We start from the raw sequence: 16,516 nt of genomic DNA on the forward strand, positions 1-16,516 counted from the left end.
TAGATTGATTCATTCGGTTCAAGTAATTATAGATCCATCATAGTTAGGAAATTCCTAACTCTTTTCATTGTGGGAATAGAATAGGGTTTTAAGGATTCTATCATAAATAGAATACTGATGCTCTCTACAACCATTACTTAACCCCTTAACCACATGGAACAGGGATAGAGGTTCGTGATCCATTGATTATCATAGATATGATAAATCTATATGGTTATGTGTTTTAAGATCTTTGAAGGGAGTAATTTATTGTTCTTGATTTAGTAACTATATCCATGGTTAAATCTCTTTTATGATTTTTGTATTCCAAACACTATAGGGTTGTTCATATGATATTATGGAGTAGAATCAAGAAAAATCAATTAAAAATCGATCCCGGATGAAAAAACTTTCTTCATAAATATTGTAGGGGACGAGAAGACAAATGAGGCAGTATATGGCACGTTGCCGATGTTGACCGAACACGACAACCGAATCTGGCAGCCAAAAAAATAAATAAATAAATTATTGTATAGTTATTAATGTCTATTACTTTTCTTTGAGTTTTTACTTATAAGATCCTATGGTGTTGAAATGATTAGTGGGTTTTTTACTAACCTATTGGTTCAAAGTTCAAAGTTCAAGGTTCATTATTGAGAGAAAAAGTTAAATAAAATTTATTTATCCATATTTTTTACCCATTTGGGTCGACCCACGACCCACTTGCTTGAACTAGTTTGGTCTAATTCACACCCAAAGTTAAAATCATTTACTTTAAATTGACCGTACGGGCTCATACAGATGAATTTTTTGACACAATTTTTTACGTTGAGTCCAATTTTTCGTGCTCTTTGTTTTTATATGTTATGAGCCTAGTTTTGAGTAACGTTTAGGGATTGTTTTGTGAAAATTACAAGTATAAGAGTTTTGTTATTCTTCTTTGTATTTCTTTTAATTGAAAAAATTAAAAGAAAACCATTATATACATCACTTGCATGTTAGCATAGGAATTAATTTATTGGCTAATGAAAGATCATGCCTTTGTTTACATATGCTTTTTAGTTCATGTTTAAATAATCCAAAATTTTAAACTGCCAAGTGTAGTTGCAAGTTATTGGAATGGAATAGATGGAACCTACCAAAGTGGTAAAATTCAAAGTTACTGCAATAGGTCTGCAACTCAAAGGTTTTGCCTTATTTTCAAAGACACAAAAAATTATTGGCAGGAATTAGGTAATATTCGTCCAAACGCGACATTATCAGAATGAAGAGAGAGAAAATTGATTCTATATCCATAGACCAAGGTCGTTCTCGTATGTTCTCGTATGTGAACCTAATCCACTCTCAAAGAACTGAGCAAGACAATTGATAACTACGCAATACAACCCATCAATTTATAAAGCAAAATAATTGCCCTTTCTATCGAGGATCTAGCATAGAGATCGTCACTTCATTTATAGAGGGAGATGAATCCTGGCCATTGAAGGTTCTCCTTGTAATGAGACCAGGTTGGTTAGGCGTAGGCATCTTTGTTTCATTCTCCAACATGAAAATAACACTTGACATGGCTGGCCTATCTGATGCACTTTCTTGTACACACAACAACCCAACTTGGATGCACCTCGAAATTTCATGAGTAGGGTACGAGTCCCTCATTGATGAATCAACTATTTCTAGTGCTTGACCGTCTTTCCATGAGTCCCATACCTGAAATTGTTCAATACAATTATCCAAACATAAGGATTAATGGGAACTAATATTTTTAGTGCAATAATGTAAACAAACAAATGTACTTACATGTTCTATTAAATTCGTTGAACGATGTTCATGAGAATATCGTACACAATTCTTCTTTCCGCTAATGATCTCTAATAATAATACCCCAAAGCTAAATACGTCTGACTTTATTGAGAAAAGCCCTTGCATGGCGTACTCTGGTGACATATAACCACTATTTGGTTATTAAAAAAAAAAAAAAAAAGAGAAGTTAATTGGGGCCATGGAACTCTGGAAGTAACATATTAGATATGATCCAAATTCACATGAATCAAACTAAACTTACTTGACTTTGAACTCATGGATTTAATCTCACCCATGATCAAAATAAATTAGATATAAATTTTTTTGTACATTATATATGCCAGGCAAAAAGCATAAGTTTAGGATTCAATTATAAATCAAAGAAGTTTTAACTTGCTTTGCTAGAAACAATACCATAATTGTAGAACAGCTCTACCTTTAAGATCCCATTTCCATCTTGGTTGAGTAACCTCCTCAAAAATATAAATAATAATAATAATAATAATAATAATAATAATAATAATAATAATAATAATAATCCTACTTAGGAGACAGATTAGATCAAATTTGTTGTTTGGCCATTTCAATTTAATGCTCCAATTTTGCCTACCTCATAGAAATGCTTGAGAGGGGTAGCTTAGTACCCTATTTTAATTGCACACTTGGGATCCATGCCAATGTGGAGAATGGTTGGTATTTTGTTTTTTATTTTGTAGTGCTTCACACAGTTTTTTTTTTCACTAAAAGGATCATATTATTAAAAACAAAAGACAAGAACATCAAACCAAAGAAAAAAAAAATCCAAATAAGAAGATAGGACACCCCACCTTCGGCATTGCCATCAGCAGGGAGCCTATCTACATTTATTTTGTAGTGCTTCATATAGTTATGATTAGGCTTGTAAATATATTTAATAGGGTTGATTTTGGGTCTATTACATATACATGGATAAATTATAAATTGTGTGGTTATAAGGATTTTTATGATGCCTATTTATTGTCTCTTTGGAAAAAATCTTAGTAAGGAGATAATACAGGGAGGTGGGGAGATGTAAGCATTTGTGTCGAATCACAATAAATTTCTTGTTTTTGTGCACCCATTCTATCCTATCCTATCACATCATAACTCCGCTCAACCGTTTGATGGATCCCCCTCAAACATTGGCTTCAAGATAGGTGTAGAATTCAAATTTAATTGAAACGCATCTAAGCGAGATTGAGTACATACAGGAAAAAACTAAATCACAATTCTTGAACTATGCTTGTGTCTTTTCTTAGGAAAAAGAAGGATAGAAAAGCTTACTATGTCCCAACCACTTTGGTTGTATTTGCTTGACTTTGGTTTCTTCCAAACATTCTTGCCGTACCAAAATCTGAAATTTTGGGGTTCATTTCTTCATCTAACAAGACATTGCTAGCTTTCAAATCTCTATGAATGATTCTCAACCTGGAGTCTTGGTGAAGATAGAGGACACCTCGAGCAATTCCAACTATGATTTCAAATCGTTTTCTCCAATCAAGTAATGCACTCTTAATTTTATCTGTCCAAATTTTTGCATGAAATAATAAAAAACTGATAATAGGCCATACATTTTTGTTCCAGCTAAAAGGTCAATTGTAATAAGAAGAAAAATAGAGAAAAGGAATGCTAGTCTACAAGATGTGGATGTAACAAAAAAGATATATTTTATAAAAATAAACCATTCTTTTTTTTTATTGGATCTTGATTGGTTAACCACAATTGTTGAGACCAAGTCTAGTACCATCGGATCTTCATAAGATAATGGCCTATTCGATTAGTGGTGTTTTGATGGGTGGGATTATTGTATGAAATTTCCTATCCCAGTGAGTTGTTATGGCGTTTGGTTAATTGTAGTGGAAATTTGGGTAGATAACCTTATTTTTCCTATCATTCCATGTGGCTTAACATTTCTCCCACTCCACCCCTTTACCAATTCGTATTAGGATCCGCTGCTTGTACGATCATCTAATCGTGCATATGAGCATCCAGCACCTATCCCTTTTACTTTCAAATATACCACTCTTCACCCTTGTAATGGCAGGAAATAGGACATGTGTTGAATGCTCACATTTACGATTAGGTGATCGTACATACAGTGGATCCGAACTCTACAAATTCCTACAAAATCAAAGGGACTTTGCCAAAATTCTAGGAATTTTGCGACCAAATTAGAGGCTAAACTCTCTTAGCCACATGTCAGCCCATCTCTCATCATCATGTTGCACCACCCAACCATCGCGCTCAGTTACTACAACACCGAGCTTCTATTGCTGCAAGCCATAGTTGCCAAAAAAGGGGCTCCTCACCCCAATCACAAGCCACCACAGTAGTACCACAAGCCACCACACGCTTGCAGCATCGACTGCTAGCACCCTATGAACTGGGCTAAAGCTTAATAATAAGACACAAAATGCAAGAAAGTAAAACGGGGAAGAAAATGAGAAGTAGTATTCTAGGAACCTTTAATTTAATAAAAAAAAAACCAATTGCATTTGTTTATTTTCTAAAAACCTAATGTTCACTTCACATTTGGATTTTTAATTTTTTTTTTTTTTTTTTTCTTTCAAAACTCAATGTTCATCACACCTGAGATTGAAATGAACCCAAGTCGTTTTGCCCTCTCAATCTTGCTTAGCTTCTCATCCATTTGCGACGAACCTATTTACGTTGGATAGATTTTCCCAAAGACATAAACTCCTCTTTTTGAATCTAACAGCACCTACCAAATCAACCACAACCCCATCCTCTCTTTCTGACTCTTCCATCACCCACTAAAATGCCACCATTGGCCAAGTTCTGTTCTCCGTTTACGACTTCTATTACTGCACAGGTTGGGGTAGCAAGCTTTAAGGGGAATGGGAAAGAAGATGAATATTATCCCACCCTTTTTCACTTTTCACGTTTGCATCCAAACATGATGAGATGGGAATGAACAGTAACTATTACAATATTTTCCTTTCTCGTGGTTCACCCTGACCAGTAGCATATGGGGCCCACATGTCATAAATTCTTACTCAATTAACCCTTCTAAAGAAACGGAAGTAACAGGTATTTTGGATAATAAAAATTTCAGTTTCATAATGATGTTTCATCTTACATGCAAAAACGTTTCCCTTTTCCATGCCATGGATGGTGAGAACTTATTTTTACTATCTATGGTTAAATATAGATTATTCTTTAATTATTTATGAGAAAAATAATGCTACCAATAGTGTTGCGTTCAGACACATGAGAAGTAAGGCGCATGCCCCGATTGCACTTCCCCATTTGGTTGTGTTACAACACTATCAGAATAGCAATCTATAAAAAGCAAAGAAAGAAAGAAAAAGATGTTCAAGGCGTATTGAGCAAAGCATACCAAAAATGAAAGAGTCCAAGCTTTTGTTGGGCATGTACTCATAGATTAACATCTTTTCTTCTTCCTCGAGGCTACAAGCAAGGAGCTTAACCAAATTTCTATGTTGGAGTTTGGCAATCAATAGAACTTCAGTTTTAAACTCTTCCATTCCTTGCCCTGAGTTCTTGGATAGTCTTTTAACAGCTATCTCCTTCCCGTTGAACAACCGACCCTAGAATGGAATCAGTAACAGATTCTATTGTTACAAATTGAACTTAGAATTAATGTAAACCAAATGTTAATTGATTGTGCGTGGGAAGAGAATCCACCTTATAGACAGGACCAAAACCTCCTTCTCCAAGCTTGTTATTGGGAGAGAAGTTATCCGTTGCAGCTGCAATAACATCTACTTCAATGAATGGTAATTCGGGATTCGTCCCAATTTCTTCAAGCCCATTCATTCCAGAGAATTTTGTATTACTTCTTGCACCTGTGGTTAAATCAAATAAGAACCGGCTACGTTTCTCAATGGCCCCTGATTGAGCATAATTAATATTCAAATATTAAGGTAACTAAACCCAACTCACTAACTAGCCACTGGTGAAGCTATTAAAACATTAAGAAAACTACTTTTTTTTTCCTTGCCTTTTTTCTTCTTCAGCAAACGGTACACGCATGCACCAAAGAGAAGCACACCCATAACAAGAGACACAGTAAGAATCGTCACTCTCTGCTTGTGAAGAAATCCTTTATCTGTTCTTGCTTGTGCAGCTACAAATTCATAAAACCAGAATCCATATCTAACTTATAAGCTTAGAAATTGAAAATGGAAGTAAACAATTGAAGAAATGAATATGGATGTATACAGACCTAGCTCCACTGAATCAACTCGTATGTATAAATCTTGGCCGCTGTAAGTGAAATATCGAATGTCTGTCAAGTTGTCAAACCAAGCAATGCAACCACTGCCTCCACCGGTTATATCAGCGGCGGCGTAAGCAGTGCAAGAGCAGTTCTTCAAGCATTGTTGCTCGCATTCCTTGAGACTCAGATTATTGTCGACAAGGGACATGGACGTGTCTGGAAGCTTCACCCCTACCAACTTCGAGAAAACGTCTCCCTTGCCACACCCAAGGTTTCTCTTCCTCACGCACCCATCTGACCATTCCTTCAAGTTCCATTGTCTCGGAGACTTGGGTTGGAAACCCGGCAGACACGCGCACTCCACCGCGTTCTCCTCAGGTATGCGACAGCTCCCGTAGGCTCCGCACTGTCCGTAGTAGTCGCACTTATCGCTGGGAAACTCATAGAATGTAGTCCATCGATTCTCTACCCAAATCATAGATAGGATGGTCCCGGAATCATCAATCACGAATTGTAAGTAAACGGAGGAGTTGTAAACGTTGTAGGTCATGTAGAGCTCGTCGGTGGTATTGACGAAGTCGTCAGTGAAGAGGTAGTTGTAGGGCTGGTTCATCGCTGGGACACCGCTCAGTCTTTGACCGTTCCACGAACCGGCTCGCCAGAGCGGGGCCGAACCCTTATACAAGATTGTCTGGGGTGACCCCCTTGTGTCCATTCTGTACGAGTAAATCCCGGGGCTAGGGTCGTCTTTAGACTTCCAGGATGTCCAGACCCAGTTCAAACCGGTCCTCCGGTTCAACCCCACTTTCATGCCAGGAAGGAATGCGTGTGTCGGATGGTCGAAGCTTTGCCACAGGATCCTACTCCTATCGCCGCCGCTGTATAGAACCAGGTTTCCGGTTTCCAGGAGCTGCAGAACAGTGGTGTTGGAACTTATGGAGACATTGGTGGACCAGAGAGGATGTCTCTGATCGCTGTTGGATGTGATGACGAGATTCCCATCTAGAGCTACGGAAAGGACTCCGGAGGAATCGTTGATTGGGTTGTCTCTGTTGGCGACCCAAACCACGGTGGCTTCAGGAATTTTATGAAACCAGATCCCGACGTACCTGTAACTAGAAGTTCCAGGGCTGAAAAAACCCAATGCAAAATTGCTTTCAGCTGAGACAACGATTTTCCTGTTTTGCCTGTCGTCGGTGATTGATTCAGTTGGCTTTAGGGTGTCGGTTGGAGAAGGAACGGAGGCGGCGATGGAGATATAGAAGTGGAAGAGGAGAAGGAAGCATATCCATGTTGGAGTGAACATGACATTGATCGATGCTTTCTTCTTATTCACAGCCACTGAATCACACTAACAGTTATGCATGAAGCGAAAACCTATTAACAAAAAAATTTGAAGATAATGTTCTACATAAATGGCATGCGCTCCACCACCGTCCCCAGTTGGGTGGCAGTAGGCTTCGTTTTCCAAATAAATAAATTGACGTAGTTGTTTACCAAAAAAAAAAATAACGTAATTGACCGTGCATTTAGACAAATGGAGTTATTACAGACTACCCTACTTTGCTAATTGCACGGACTAATGGCCTCATTTTGTGTCTAGCTTGAATTCATTCCTTACTTACAACAAGTCTGAAACGCCAAGTCCAGATGAAAAGAATGAGTAAAGCTTAAAGTCAGAAGTCTAGGTAGTCCACCTCACATATTTATGAAAGGGAGAGAGAATGTAATTTGAGCGTTCAGACTATTATTGGTTAGTGTCAATTTTGATTTAAATTGTTGGGGTCGGATTTGACAAGAATTGATTCTATCTGAATCAACTCCAATTCAGTTATGTTTCAGATCCGAGTTAATTTTCGATTCAATACAAAAATCTTGTGTAAGTCTTTTTGATGGGTTAGGAGGCTTAAGGCTAATTTCTACTTTTTCTTTTTTGTTTTTTGGTTAAAATTCAGCAAATGAATATCATTAAAAAAATGAAAAAAAAAAAGAGTAGAAAACATCCTATTGGACAGCTATTCCACCTTCGGCATGGCTATCAACAAAGATAATAACGATTCAATCAAAAGAAAATTACATAAACAGATATATGGGTCTCCGTTGGAAGTCCCAATTTAGATCATAATTAACAAATTGAGAGACTACTTTCCTTAATTAACAATTTAATTGCTACCGCATGCTTTGATAATTTGTCTACCACTGAGTTAATGTCCCTATAATAGTGAGGAATACTACATTTGATATTGTCCAAGTAATGTTTAAAATACTCTCATTTTTGCTCAAAGCACCGACGAAATAAATTGATTCCGTATACAACACACAATTGTTAGAGAGTCACTTGCAATCCACAATTTATCCACCCCTTTTTCAACAACAGTTTGAAGTCCAACGAAGAAATATGAGAATTCTGCCGTATAGTTTGTTCCAGTGCCCTGATAAAGCATAAAGCATCCTAAAGAAGTACCCACCTCATTTTCTCAGAACCCCACCCACACCTGAGCACCTTTGATTACCAAGCAAACATTCATCAATGTTGAACTTATAGTAACCTAGAGGAGGAAAAGTCCAAAAAAATATCCAAAATATTTTTTGGCGGGGGCCTAATAATCACCACCATCAATTTTTTGTAAAGAAGGAAGTCTGCAATAGAGGCTACTTGCTTTGCAAGTGCTTGTAGAACTGCTTGTAACCGTCTTCTTCTCTCAAGCTTTCTCAGACTGAAGAAACTAAGACTTGACCAGACTCAATCAATATCCATACTCTCCTATCCAATACTGCAACTGAAGGAAGATGAATGACTCAATACACAAACAAATATTATGCAGAGCACGGAACATTACCTTTGGCAGGTTCCATTTTCCATCCACTATGAAATATAAAACCTTAGCACTCAAAGTAGGAGCGAGTAGGTTAGACCCTCTTAATTCTTCATATAAACTTTGACTGCCCAGCCAACGATCATACCAAAAACTAATTGACATCCTGTTGCCTACAATCCATCTCTCAGAGCTGCAACCAAAGTCTCAAACTTTGTGAAGACCAGGCATAATTAATCGAGGAAGAACTTATACTTCTTTTAGAGACCCATTCGCTCCATTAGCCGATCGTGAAGGATGTAGAAACGCAACCCTAAAATGATGCAGAAGATAACGGAAAAAAACAAAACAAACAATGCACACGGATTTTACGAGGTTCGGCAAGGTTGCCTACATCCCCGGTGAGATAAGATCCTGCTTCACTATCAATGGAGAATAGGGTTACAACGCTCTTCCTCACACCTCTCCGTATTGCTTTCATTACAGAGAAAGAAACCCTCGCTACAAATATATAGCGAAAAAACCCTAATCCGTATTAAACTACAATTGCCACCCTAATCCGGATGTCTAGGTGCTGCACCAGTACTCCCTGGATTGAACTGCGATGGAATACAAGACATCATACACCAACAAAGGAAAGAATCAAAGATAGATTTCTCCGATTTTATGTATGAACTTAACTTAGCTGTGGTTTTACGAACATAACTTAGCTAGCATAGCCAGATAATAATGCAACTATAGAGGTCTTATCTCTCTTGCAATCTAGATTGCATATGATAAAAGTTCCAATTCCAATATTGGAATTCTACCAAAAAAAAAAATTCCAATCTTGAGCTTGGCTTGTCGGGGTTTATGTCTATGGTTTTAAGCATGCATTGTATTTAATTTGTTGTGCGTATTTGTCTTTCTTAATTTTTGTATTAATCTTGGGATTTAAAAAAAGGTTATATTCCTCTATTATTGTGTGGTAAACTTCAATACATTACTATTGCCATTGGCACCATTAACCAGTCCACATTTGGGATCCAAGTTTTTTAGCACCATCACCCTATCACCGAAATATAGCTCCAACTCATCAGGGGCAAACCTCATTTCAGTTGGCTCTCCAATGCTGAGGGCAAAACCAGAATATTAGAAATTAATGGGGAGGGGCTGTGGGAAAAAGCCTCTTGATGGGGGTTATTGCGACCTATAAGCATTGTCTTTTAATAATAAGGGAAAAAGAATCTTGTCCGCTTGTGTGGTTCTGTAATCTTGTCCACTTGCATGGTTCTGTGTCCAGACACATGGAACTGATTGCTAGGGGTAGGGACATCTTCTCATAATCTACCCTATATCTAAACATGGAGAACTCAAGCTGATAAGGTTCTTTTTCCCAAATAATAATAAAGGGAAAAGAAACCAACCGTTGTGGCACGTGGGTTTCTTTATACCATGCTCTTTATGGGGTTTATTAAAACAGGTTTATGAGTAAGTTAGAATCCTACCCGTTTGCTCAGAATACCATTCTCTTAATTTAATTTGTTTTATGGGCCTAATTTAAAATTTCAGTAAATAATGGACCTACATTAAAACATTGTTTAATAGGCTTTATTAAAGTCAAAGTAATATACTTTATTAAAGACGGAGTAATGGGATTTTTTTCTGGTAATAGAGTAATGGGCTTTCTTTTATTGAAAACCAAAGATCTGGGCTGGTTCTATTATAGATAAGGGCGCTTAGTTCTGTAACTTTATGGGGTTAAGTTATTTGCTTTATACGATGTCCAAACTTTAAACACAGGCTTTACATGTGTTCTATTTTAATAAATCCATTTTATTAATGCAAGGAAACTCTTGTTACCATAGAAGATAATGTTTAGGCGACTACTAATAAGGTTTGCCATTTGAAATAAAAATAAAGAATAAAAAATCAATGATTTAATAGCCCATTTGTTCGGTTTTGAGATTCAAAGTGGATAATGTGCCTTGTCAGCACAATTAGTGGCAACTAAAAAATTACTTTGGAGTTCGTTGACCGTGGGAGACCCAAAGGAGTTCATTTTCATATAACTTAAAATGGGATAGGGTGATAGATGCATGCAATCCAAGATGTTGTTTCTCATGCCCAAAAGTGGGGATGCATTTATTTATTTATTATTATTATTAGTGAATTGTACGTGTTTGATCATAATCACACATCACCAATAGCGTAGATTATAAAATATGGATGTGAGAATAATTCATTTACTTCCATTTGGAACCTTTCTATAGTTCTTCGCAGTTGTTCCAATGTGTTCTAGCGGTAATATCACCTAGTGGAAGGACAAGACACTTATCATTGATTTCAACAATGATTGTGGGGTTGAATATCATAACTAATGGCAAGAGTCCACCCCACTCACACTAATGATTATTAAGTGGATCCAGACGTGCCGCTTTTGCTTGGAGAGTAGAAGTCAAGGGGTCAGTAGATTGACTCTAATCACATGGGTATGTTAGTGTATTTTGTACCCCCCATCCCCTTAACATTCTTCCCTACCTCACTGGTATGCATGAGTAAAGTCCCCTTAGGCTCTTCCTTAGAAATTATCCCAAAAAAAAAAAAAAAAAAGACACTAATGATAGGATAGGATTTGTCATCATAGAGCCCAAGCACCATGCTAGGCTGGGATGACCTAGGGACACATGCCTCGGTCCTCCCAAGCCCTAGGATCACTCTCTGGTCCTGAGTTCTATGGAGAGGAACCAAATCCCTATTGATGGAGATTATATTCCTTTAAATGTCCATGGGTCTTTCTCAAAGAAAGTCAAAATAAACATTTATTAGTTCTAAAATCCGAAAACTTTACAAAAATATAAAACACATGTCACCGTAATTGAATGATACCTTGAAAGTTCATTGTCTTGGTAGACAACAATTTGGCCATCGTTGGTGATTGATTCAATTGGGCTTAGGGTTTTTTGAAGGAAAAGGACTGGAGGCAGCGGTGGAAGCGTAGAAGTGGAAGACGAGGAAGCATAACCATGTTCTATTAATTATTGTCGGTAGGAGAAGCAATGGGGTGACGTAGTTGACCATGCATTAAGACCTATGGAGTTATTATAAACTACTCTACTTTACTATTTGCACGAACTAATGTATCCTCTAACCCCATCTCATACCATCCATGTGGTGTGCGGACCAATCCTAGAATGTGGTTTCACATCTCATGAATGATGCGAGATGAAGTTAGAAGGTGCAAGTGCACAACCAATTGGAGTGATCCAAATTCTTGTTCTTGAATCTTGCTTGATTTCTTGATTGCTCTTAAAAAAATAAAAAATAAAAAATAAAAAATAAAAATGAAAAAGATTTCTTGATTGGCGAAATTTCAAAAGAGCTTACCAAGCTCAGTTGAAAAGGAGTGAAGCTTAAAAAGCCAGAAGTTCTCACAAATGAAGATAGTCAAGGATAGAGTCGGTTAGAGTCAATTTTGATTAAAATGGGTGGGGTTGGATTTGGCTGGCATCGATTCTTATCCGAATCAACATAAATTCATTTGGATTTTTGAGACAGTACCTCCTTAATGGTCTGAGTCAGAGTCAGAGTCAGAGTCATGGAGTCCTGAATCATGACACATGAGTAGGACCAAGATTGCGACTTTATTTTTGAATTTACCGATCAAAAGGGTCCAGAATTCTTCTCTCATTCAATTCCCAGGGATTCCCTTTCTTTTTAATAAATTTGATATATCGATTTAAAAAAAAAAATTGCAAACTAACTTACATATTCTAAGGCTCTCTTTCTTTTGATTTCTATTTGTATTTATTTGAATTATTTCTATTTTTACAAGTGTTTGGTATAATTTATAGCATTTATTTTTATTTATAATAAATTAGAATAAATCATAAATCATAATTTATTGTCACAAATAATTTCTAAGAAATAGTTAATAAATACAAATAGAAGTCATACCAAAGAGAGCCTTAGTGTAATATATTTTCATTTAAACAAGGGTAAATCATTATTTTACAGAAAGTTATATGATTTTAACTTTCTGGAAACCTATATAATCTCTGCATAACTTTGTAAATAAGACAAAGGAAAAAAAAGTAAGTCCCGTTGGATGGACTATATATGCTAGTTGAAATTCTTAATTTTACGATAAGGGGAAGATAAACAACCTTCTTCAAGGGTGTCAAGTTGATCAGGGCAATTTTGTAGATGCATTTGCATGACAATGGATTTTTTTTTTTTTTTCTTTTTAGGTAGGAAGACTATGAATTACTGACCTTCTACAAGCTAGTCACCAATGTATAACACAAAATGATTGCACATTCTATCGAGGATCTACCACACTAATCGTCACTTCATTTATTGAGGTAGACGTATCATGGCTCTTGATAGTTCTCTTTATAATAAAACCAGGTTGGTTAGGCGTAGGCATATCTGTTTCACACTCCAACATGAAAACAACACTTGACATTGTTGGCCTATCTGACGCAATTTCTTGCACACATAACAACCCAACATGGATGCATCTCAAAACTTCATGAGCAACAAGATACAAGTCACCCATTGATGAATCAACTATCTCCAATGCTCGTTCTTCTTTCCACAAGTCCCATACCTGAAATTGTTCCATACGACCATCCAAACATAAGGATTAATGGGAACTGATAATACTTTTCTAACAATAATGTAAACAAACAAATGTAGTACTCACATTTTCTATTAAATTCGTTGAATGATCTTCATGAAAATATACTTTGTTCTTCTTGCCACTAATGATATCCAGTAATAACAACCCAAAGCTAAATACGTCCGACTTAATGAGAAAATCCCTTGCATGGTGTACTCTGGTGACAAATACCCACTATAATTGCATAACAACAAAAATAAAGTTAATTAGGTCTATGAAAGTAACTCAATATATTTGTTAATAAGTGAATGTTACCTTGGCTGGAAAATGATAGGAGAGAGAGTGTCTGGCGATTCAGGAGAGAATGGAGCTATGGCTGTGGAGGATGATGATGGAGGTGCTCGGGAATCTCTGGATCATGGTCTAGAAGGTCCTTCACAGGTTGAAAGACACGAGGGTGCAAGCCAACGACTTTCATATGCAAAAGCTTTGGGTGTTTCGTCATGGCCTGCCATTGACACCCTTCCAGAGCCAATTTAGGTAGGGGGTAAACGACCAGTAGTGATTCCTCAGCTAGACTATGAATGGAAGAGACAAAACTTCCGTTTTGCCTTAATCGGAAGGGTTAACTTCCGTTTGATCTCCTTGGATGCTTTGAGAAGGGAGGCTCGGGAAAAATGGAACCTAAGTCAAGGGCTGCTAATGCATCCGTGGGGAAAAGGATATGTTATCTTTCAATTTCAATGCGAGGACGACAAGGCAGCAGTGTGGCGAAGATCACCCCTTAGGGTTGGTGATCAGGTTATTCGATTTCAACATTGGAAGCCTGATTTCAATATTCATGAGAAGCAATTCTTTACAAAACTTGTATGGATACGTTTTCCAGATCTTCCGCCAGAATATTGGCACGAAAATGTCCTAGTATCTATTGCAAAGGTGGTAGGGCGCCCTGTTGCCTTAGACAGACAAACAAGACAAGGCCTTCTCAGCTATTTTGCGAGGGTGCTGGTGCAGATTGACATCGCTGACTTGGCAGTGAGGGTGGAGGAAGTTCAGGTCGAGAGATTTGAACCAGGAACCTCTCAGGTATACGGTTTTTGTCAAAAGGTTGTATATGAGGATAATGTGGAACGCTATGCCCATTGCAAGCGAGTAGGCCATTTGATTTCCAACTGTAGGTTGAAGAAATTGGATGACGAAAAGCAATGTGCGGATGAGAAATTGGCTGAGGTTCCAGGGGCAATATATGTTGAAGAAGACGGAGTTGACTCAACCAGGGCCAACTCGGTGGGTCGGCTCTCTCCTATTTTGGAAGGAAATCAACAAGAGCATTCTCAGCATTCTCCTCATAATGGAAAGGATGAGAATGGTATCATTCTTTCCGTGAATAACTCTCCCCATTTTCCTAATATGGAAGAAGGAGAGATTCAAATTGATTTGGACTCTACCATTTCAAATCTCCCCAATTTAGTAAAGAATGGATTGGCACAAGAGGATGTGGATATGAACAATTATGTGAGTCAGCATGATGTGGACTGGTCCAGCTCTGAGACCGGCTCAGAATATGGGTCTCTCTCAGACCAAGATGATGAAGAGGAGTGTGAATTGAACCAAAATGGGAACCTGCCTATCTCTAAAAGAATACAATAACAGAACTAGGAGGATGTGACTCACGCTCTCCCTGTGGACCTTGTGCGTCTTTCCTCACATCCCAAGAGGACAGGAATGTCCTTAGCCTCTGGTCGTGGGACTTTGGTTGGTAGGGGAGGCCGATCTTCCTCCAATAGGGACCCTCAGCCCTCTGTTCGAGCTCCATTGAGTAAGAGGAAAGCAGCGACATTGGAAGTTACAGTGGTGGATGATGCGGTGGCTGATCTCGAGAAAGGCATAGATGTCACACCCCGTTCACACTGAACCGGAGCGGTGACCGAGTTAACACCGGTTAACCCAAACCTGCCAAAATCATCAGATACTGTATTCCACCAAAGCATACGCACAACTAATATAAGTTCATCAGATCAGCGGAAGACTAAGTTTTACCTGTGAATAAATCCCATATACTTGATACCCGGATAGTGATACAATAATTATATACATTTGGGCCCGAAGGCATGATATATACACAAAAGGATAAAATTCAAATATCAAGTACATAAGGAAATCCACCAAAATAATCAGAGTACACAGCTCGGCTCGGTATCAAGGCTGGAGCTCAGCTCGGCATCAAGGGTCGTGCCTAGCTCGGCATCACATAGAAGAGCTCAGCTCGGCCTCAGAAGTGGCGCTCAGCACGGCCTCAAAGGTGGAGCTCAGCTCGGCCTCAGAACTGCTGTCCCGCAGCACAACTCTCGCACGAGCAGTCAGTGCCGTGCTCTAACTCCTCAGGGGTCCACCAGTCCTCTTCAGGAAACTCGACTGTGGAACCCACCCCGTGATCCTCAGATGTATGACCTACAAAATCATCTAAAAAGGGGTGTACACGTGGGATGAGCTCACTAGCTCAGTAAGTGGTAAGATGGACCACACAGCAGTCCACACATCGAAACACAATCATATGCACTACATGCCATACAATACATTTTAAATCACATCCACCTAAGCAACATTACTAAGTTTTTGGTTTAGTGCTACTACAACCACAGTGCGCGTATACTCCGGGTAAGAGCCGCGACCTCCATCCCGCGATACGCCCATAGGGCTGTCGAAGAAGGCCCACTGTGAGTACTCGGAAAAGTAAAAACAATGCCGTCCACCGGCTCTCAACATAAAAGTAAATGACTGAAATTAAAGGTGCTGACTCCAGCAATTTAAAAGCAGTATGATTGGCCCTCTTGAATGTACCACCGGGGTTGCCGACTGTCCTATTGACCCGCCGGGCGTTATGTCTAACCGCCACAGTGACCCGACAACCGCGACCACTGCTTTCCCCCAAATGGTAACCCAACACCTTAACCCCTGTTGGGAAGGGTCGTAGCACGGGAAGCTGAAATCCTAAACCGCATGCTCCTATATGACAATAGTACGATTGCATAGTGCCTCCGCGTCCCATACCACGGGCCACCAATGCACTCGTTTCCAAGCCGACTACGGCATCTA

At 38.5% G+C, this 16,516-nt stretch overlaps 3 protein-coding genes across 3 annotated transcripts; 1 reads left to right on the top strand and 2 right to left on the bottom strand.

Annotated features, from left to right (window-relative positions):
- Positions 1-1,248: 1,248 nt before the first annotated feature.
- Positions 1,249-5,618, bottom strand: LOC122070060 (receptor-like serine/threonine-protein kinase SD1-7). The gene is made up of 5 exons (XM_042634155.1): positions 5,467-5,618; positions 5,159-5,369; positions 3,082-3,319; positions 1,777-1,930; positions 1,249-1,686 (listed from the first exon to the last, which is right to left on the bottom strand). The coding sequence occupies exons 1-5, from the start codon at positions 5,596-5,598 to the stop codon at positions 1,399-1,401; spliced, it is 1,023 nt and encodes a 340-aa protein (XP_042490089.1). The 5' UTR covers positions 5,599-5,618; the 3' UTR covers positions 1,249-1,398.
- Positions 5,619-5,723: 105 nt separating this feature from the next.
- On the bottom strand, positions 5,724-11,438 carry LOC122070068 (G-type lectin S-receptor-like serine/threonine-protein kinase RKS1). Its single transcript, XM_042634163.1, has 3 exons — positions 11,400-11,438; positions 6,008-7,352; positions 5,724-5,908 (listed from the first exon to the last, which is right to left on the bottom strand). Exons 1-3 carry the CDS (start codon positions 11,436-11,438, stop codon positions 5,724-5,726), a joined length of 1,569 nt encoding a protein of 522 aa, XP_042490097.1.
- A 2,684-nt stretch (positions 11,439-14,122) lies between these two features.
- Positions 14,123-15,070, top strand: LOC122070069. The gene has a single exon (XM_042634164.1). It carries the CDS (start codon positions 14,123-14,125, stop codon positions 15,068-15,070), a length of 948 nt encoding a protein of 315 aa, XP_042490098.1.
- The last annotated feature ends 1,446 nt before the right edge of the window (positions 15,071-16,516 follow it).

The sequence above is a fragment of the Macadamia integrifolia genome, unplaced genomic scaffold (genome assembly GCF_013358625.1).
Source record: "Macadamia integrifolia cultivar HAES 741 unplaced genomic scaffold, SCU_Mint_v3 scaffold814, whole genome shotgun sequence".
Classification (NCBI taxonomy): Eukaryota; Viridiplantae; Streptophyta; class Magnoliopsida; order Proteales; family Proteaceae; genus Macadamia; species Macadamia integrifolia.

Bases quoted from the DNA above. Each gene is read 5' to 3' on its own strand.
- LOC122070068 (XM_042634163.1), bottom strand. From the start codon at position 11,438: ATGACAAATCCTATCCTATCATTAGTGTCTTTTTTTTTT. The intron at 7,353-11,399 runs TTTTTTTTGGGA...CATAACTGTTAG, and splicing joins CATTAGTGTCTTTTTTTTTT to TGTGATTCAGTGGCTGTGAA. The intron at 5,909-6,007 runs GTCTGTATACAT...ATGAATTTGTAG, and splicing joins AGTTGATTCAGTGGAGCTAG to CTGCACAAGCAAGAACAGAT.
- LOC122070069 (XM_042634164.1), top strand. From the start codon at position 14,123: ATGCATCCGTGGGGAAAAGGATATGTTATCTTTCAATTTCAATGCGAG.
- LOC122070060 (XM_042634155.1), bottom strand. From the start codon at position 5,598: ATGAATGGGCTTGAAGAAATTGGGACGAATCCCGAATTACCATTCATT. The intron at 5,370-5,466 runs GTGGATTCTCTT...ATTCCATTCTAG, and splicing joins GTTTTGGTCCTGTCTATAAG to GGTCGGTTGTTCAACGGGAA. The intron at 1,931-3,081 runs GTAAGCTTTTCT...ATAACCAAATAG, and splicing joins ACCAAAGTGGTTGGGACATA to TGGTTATATGTCACCAGAGT.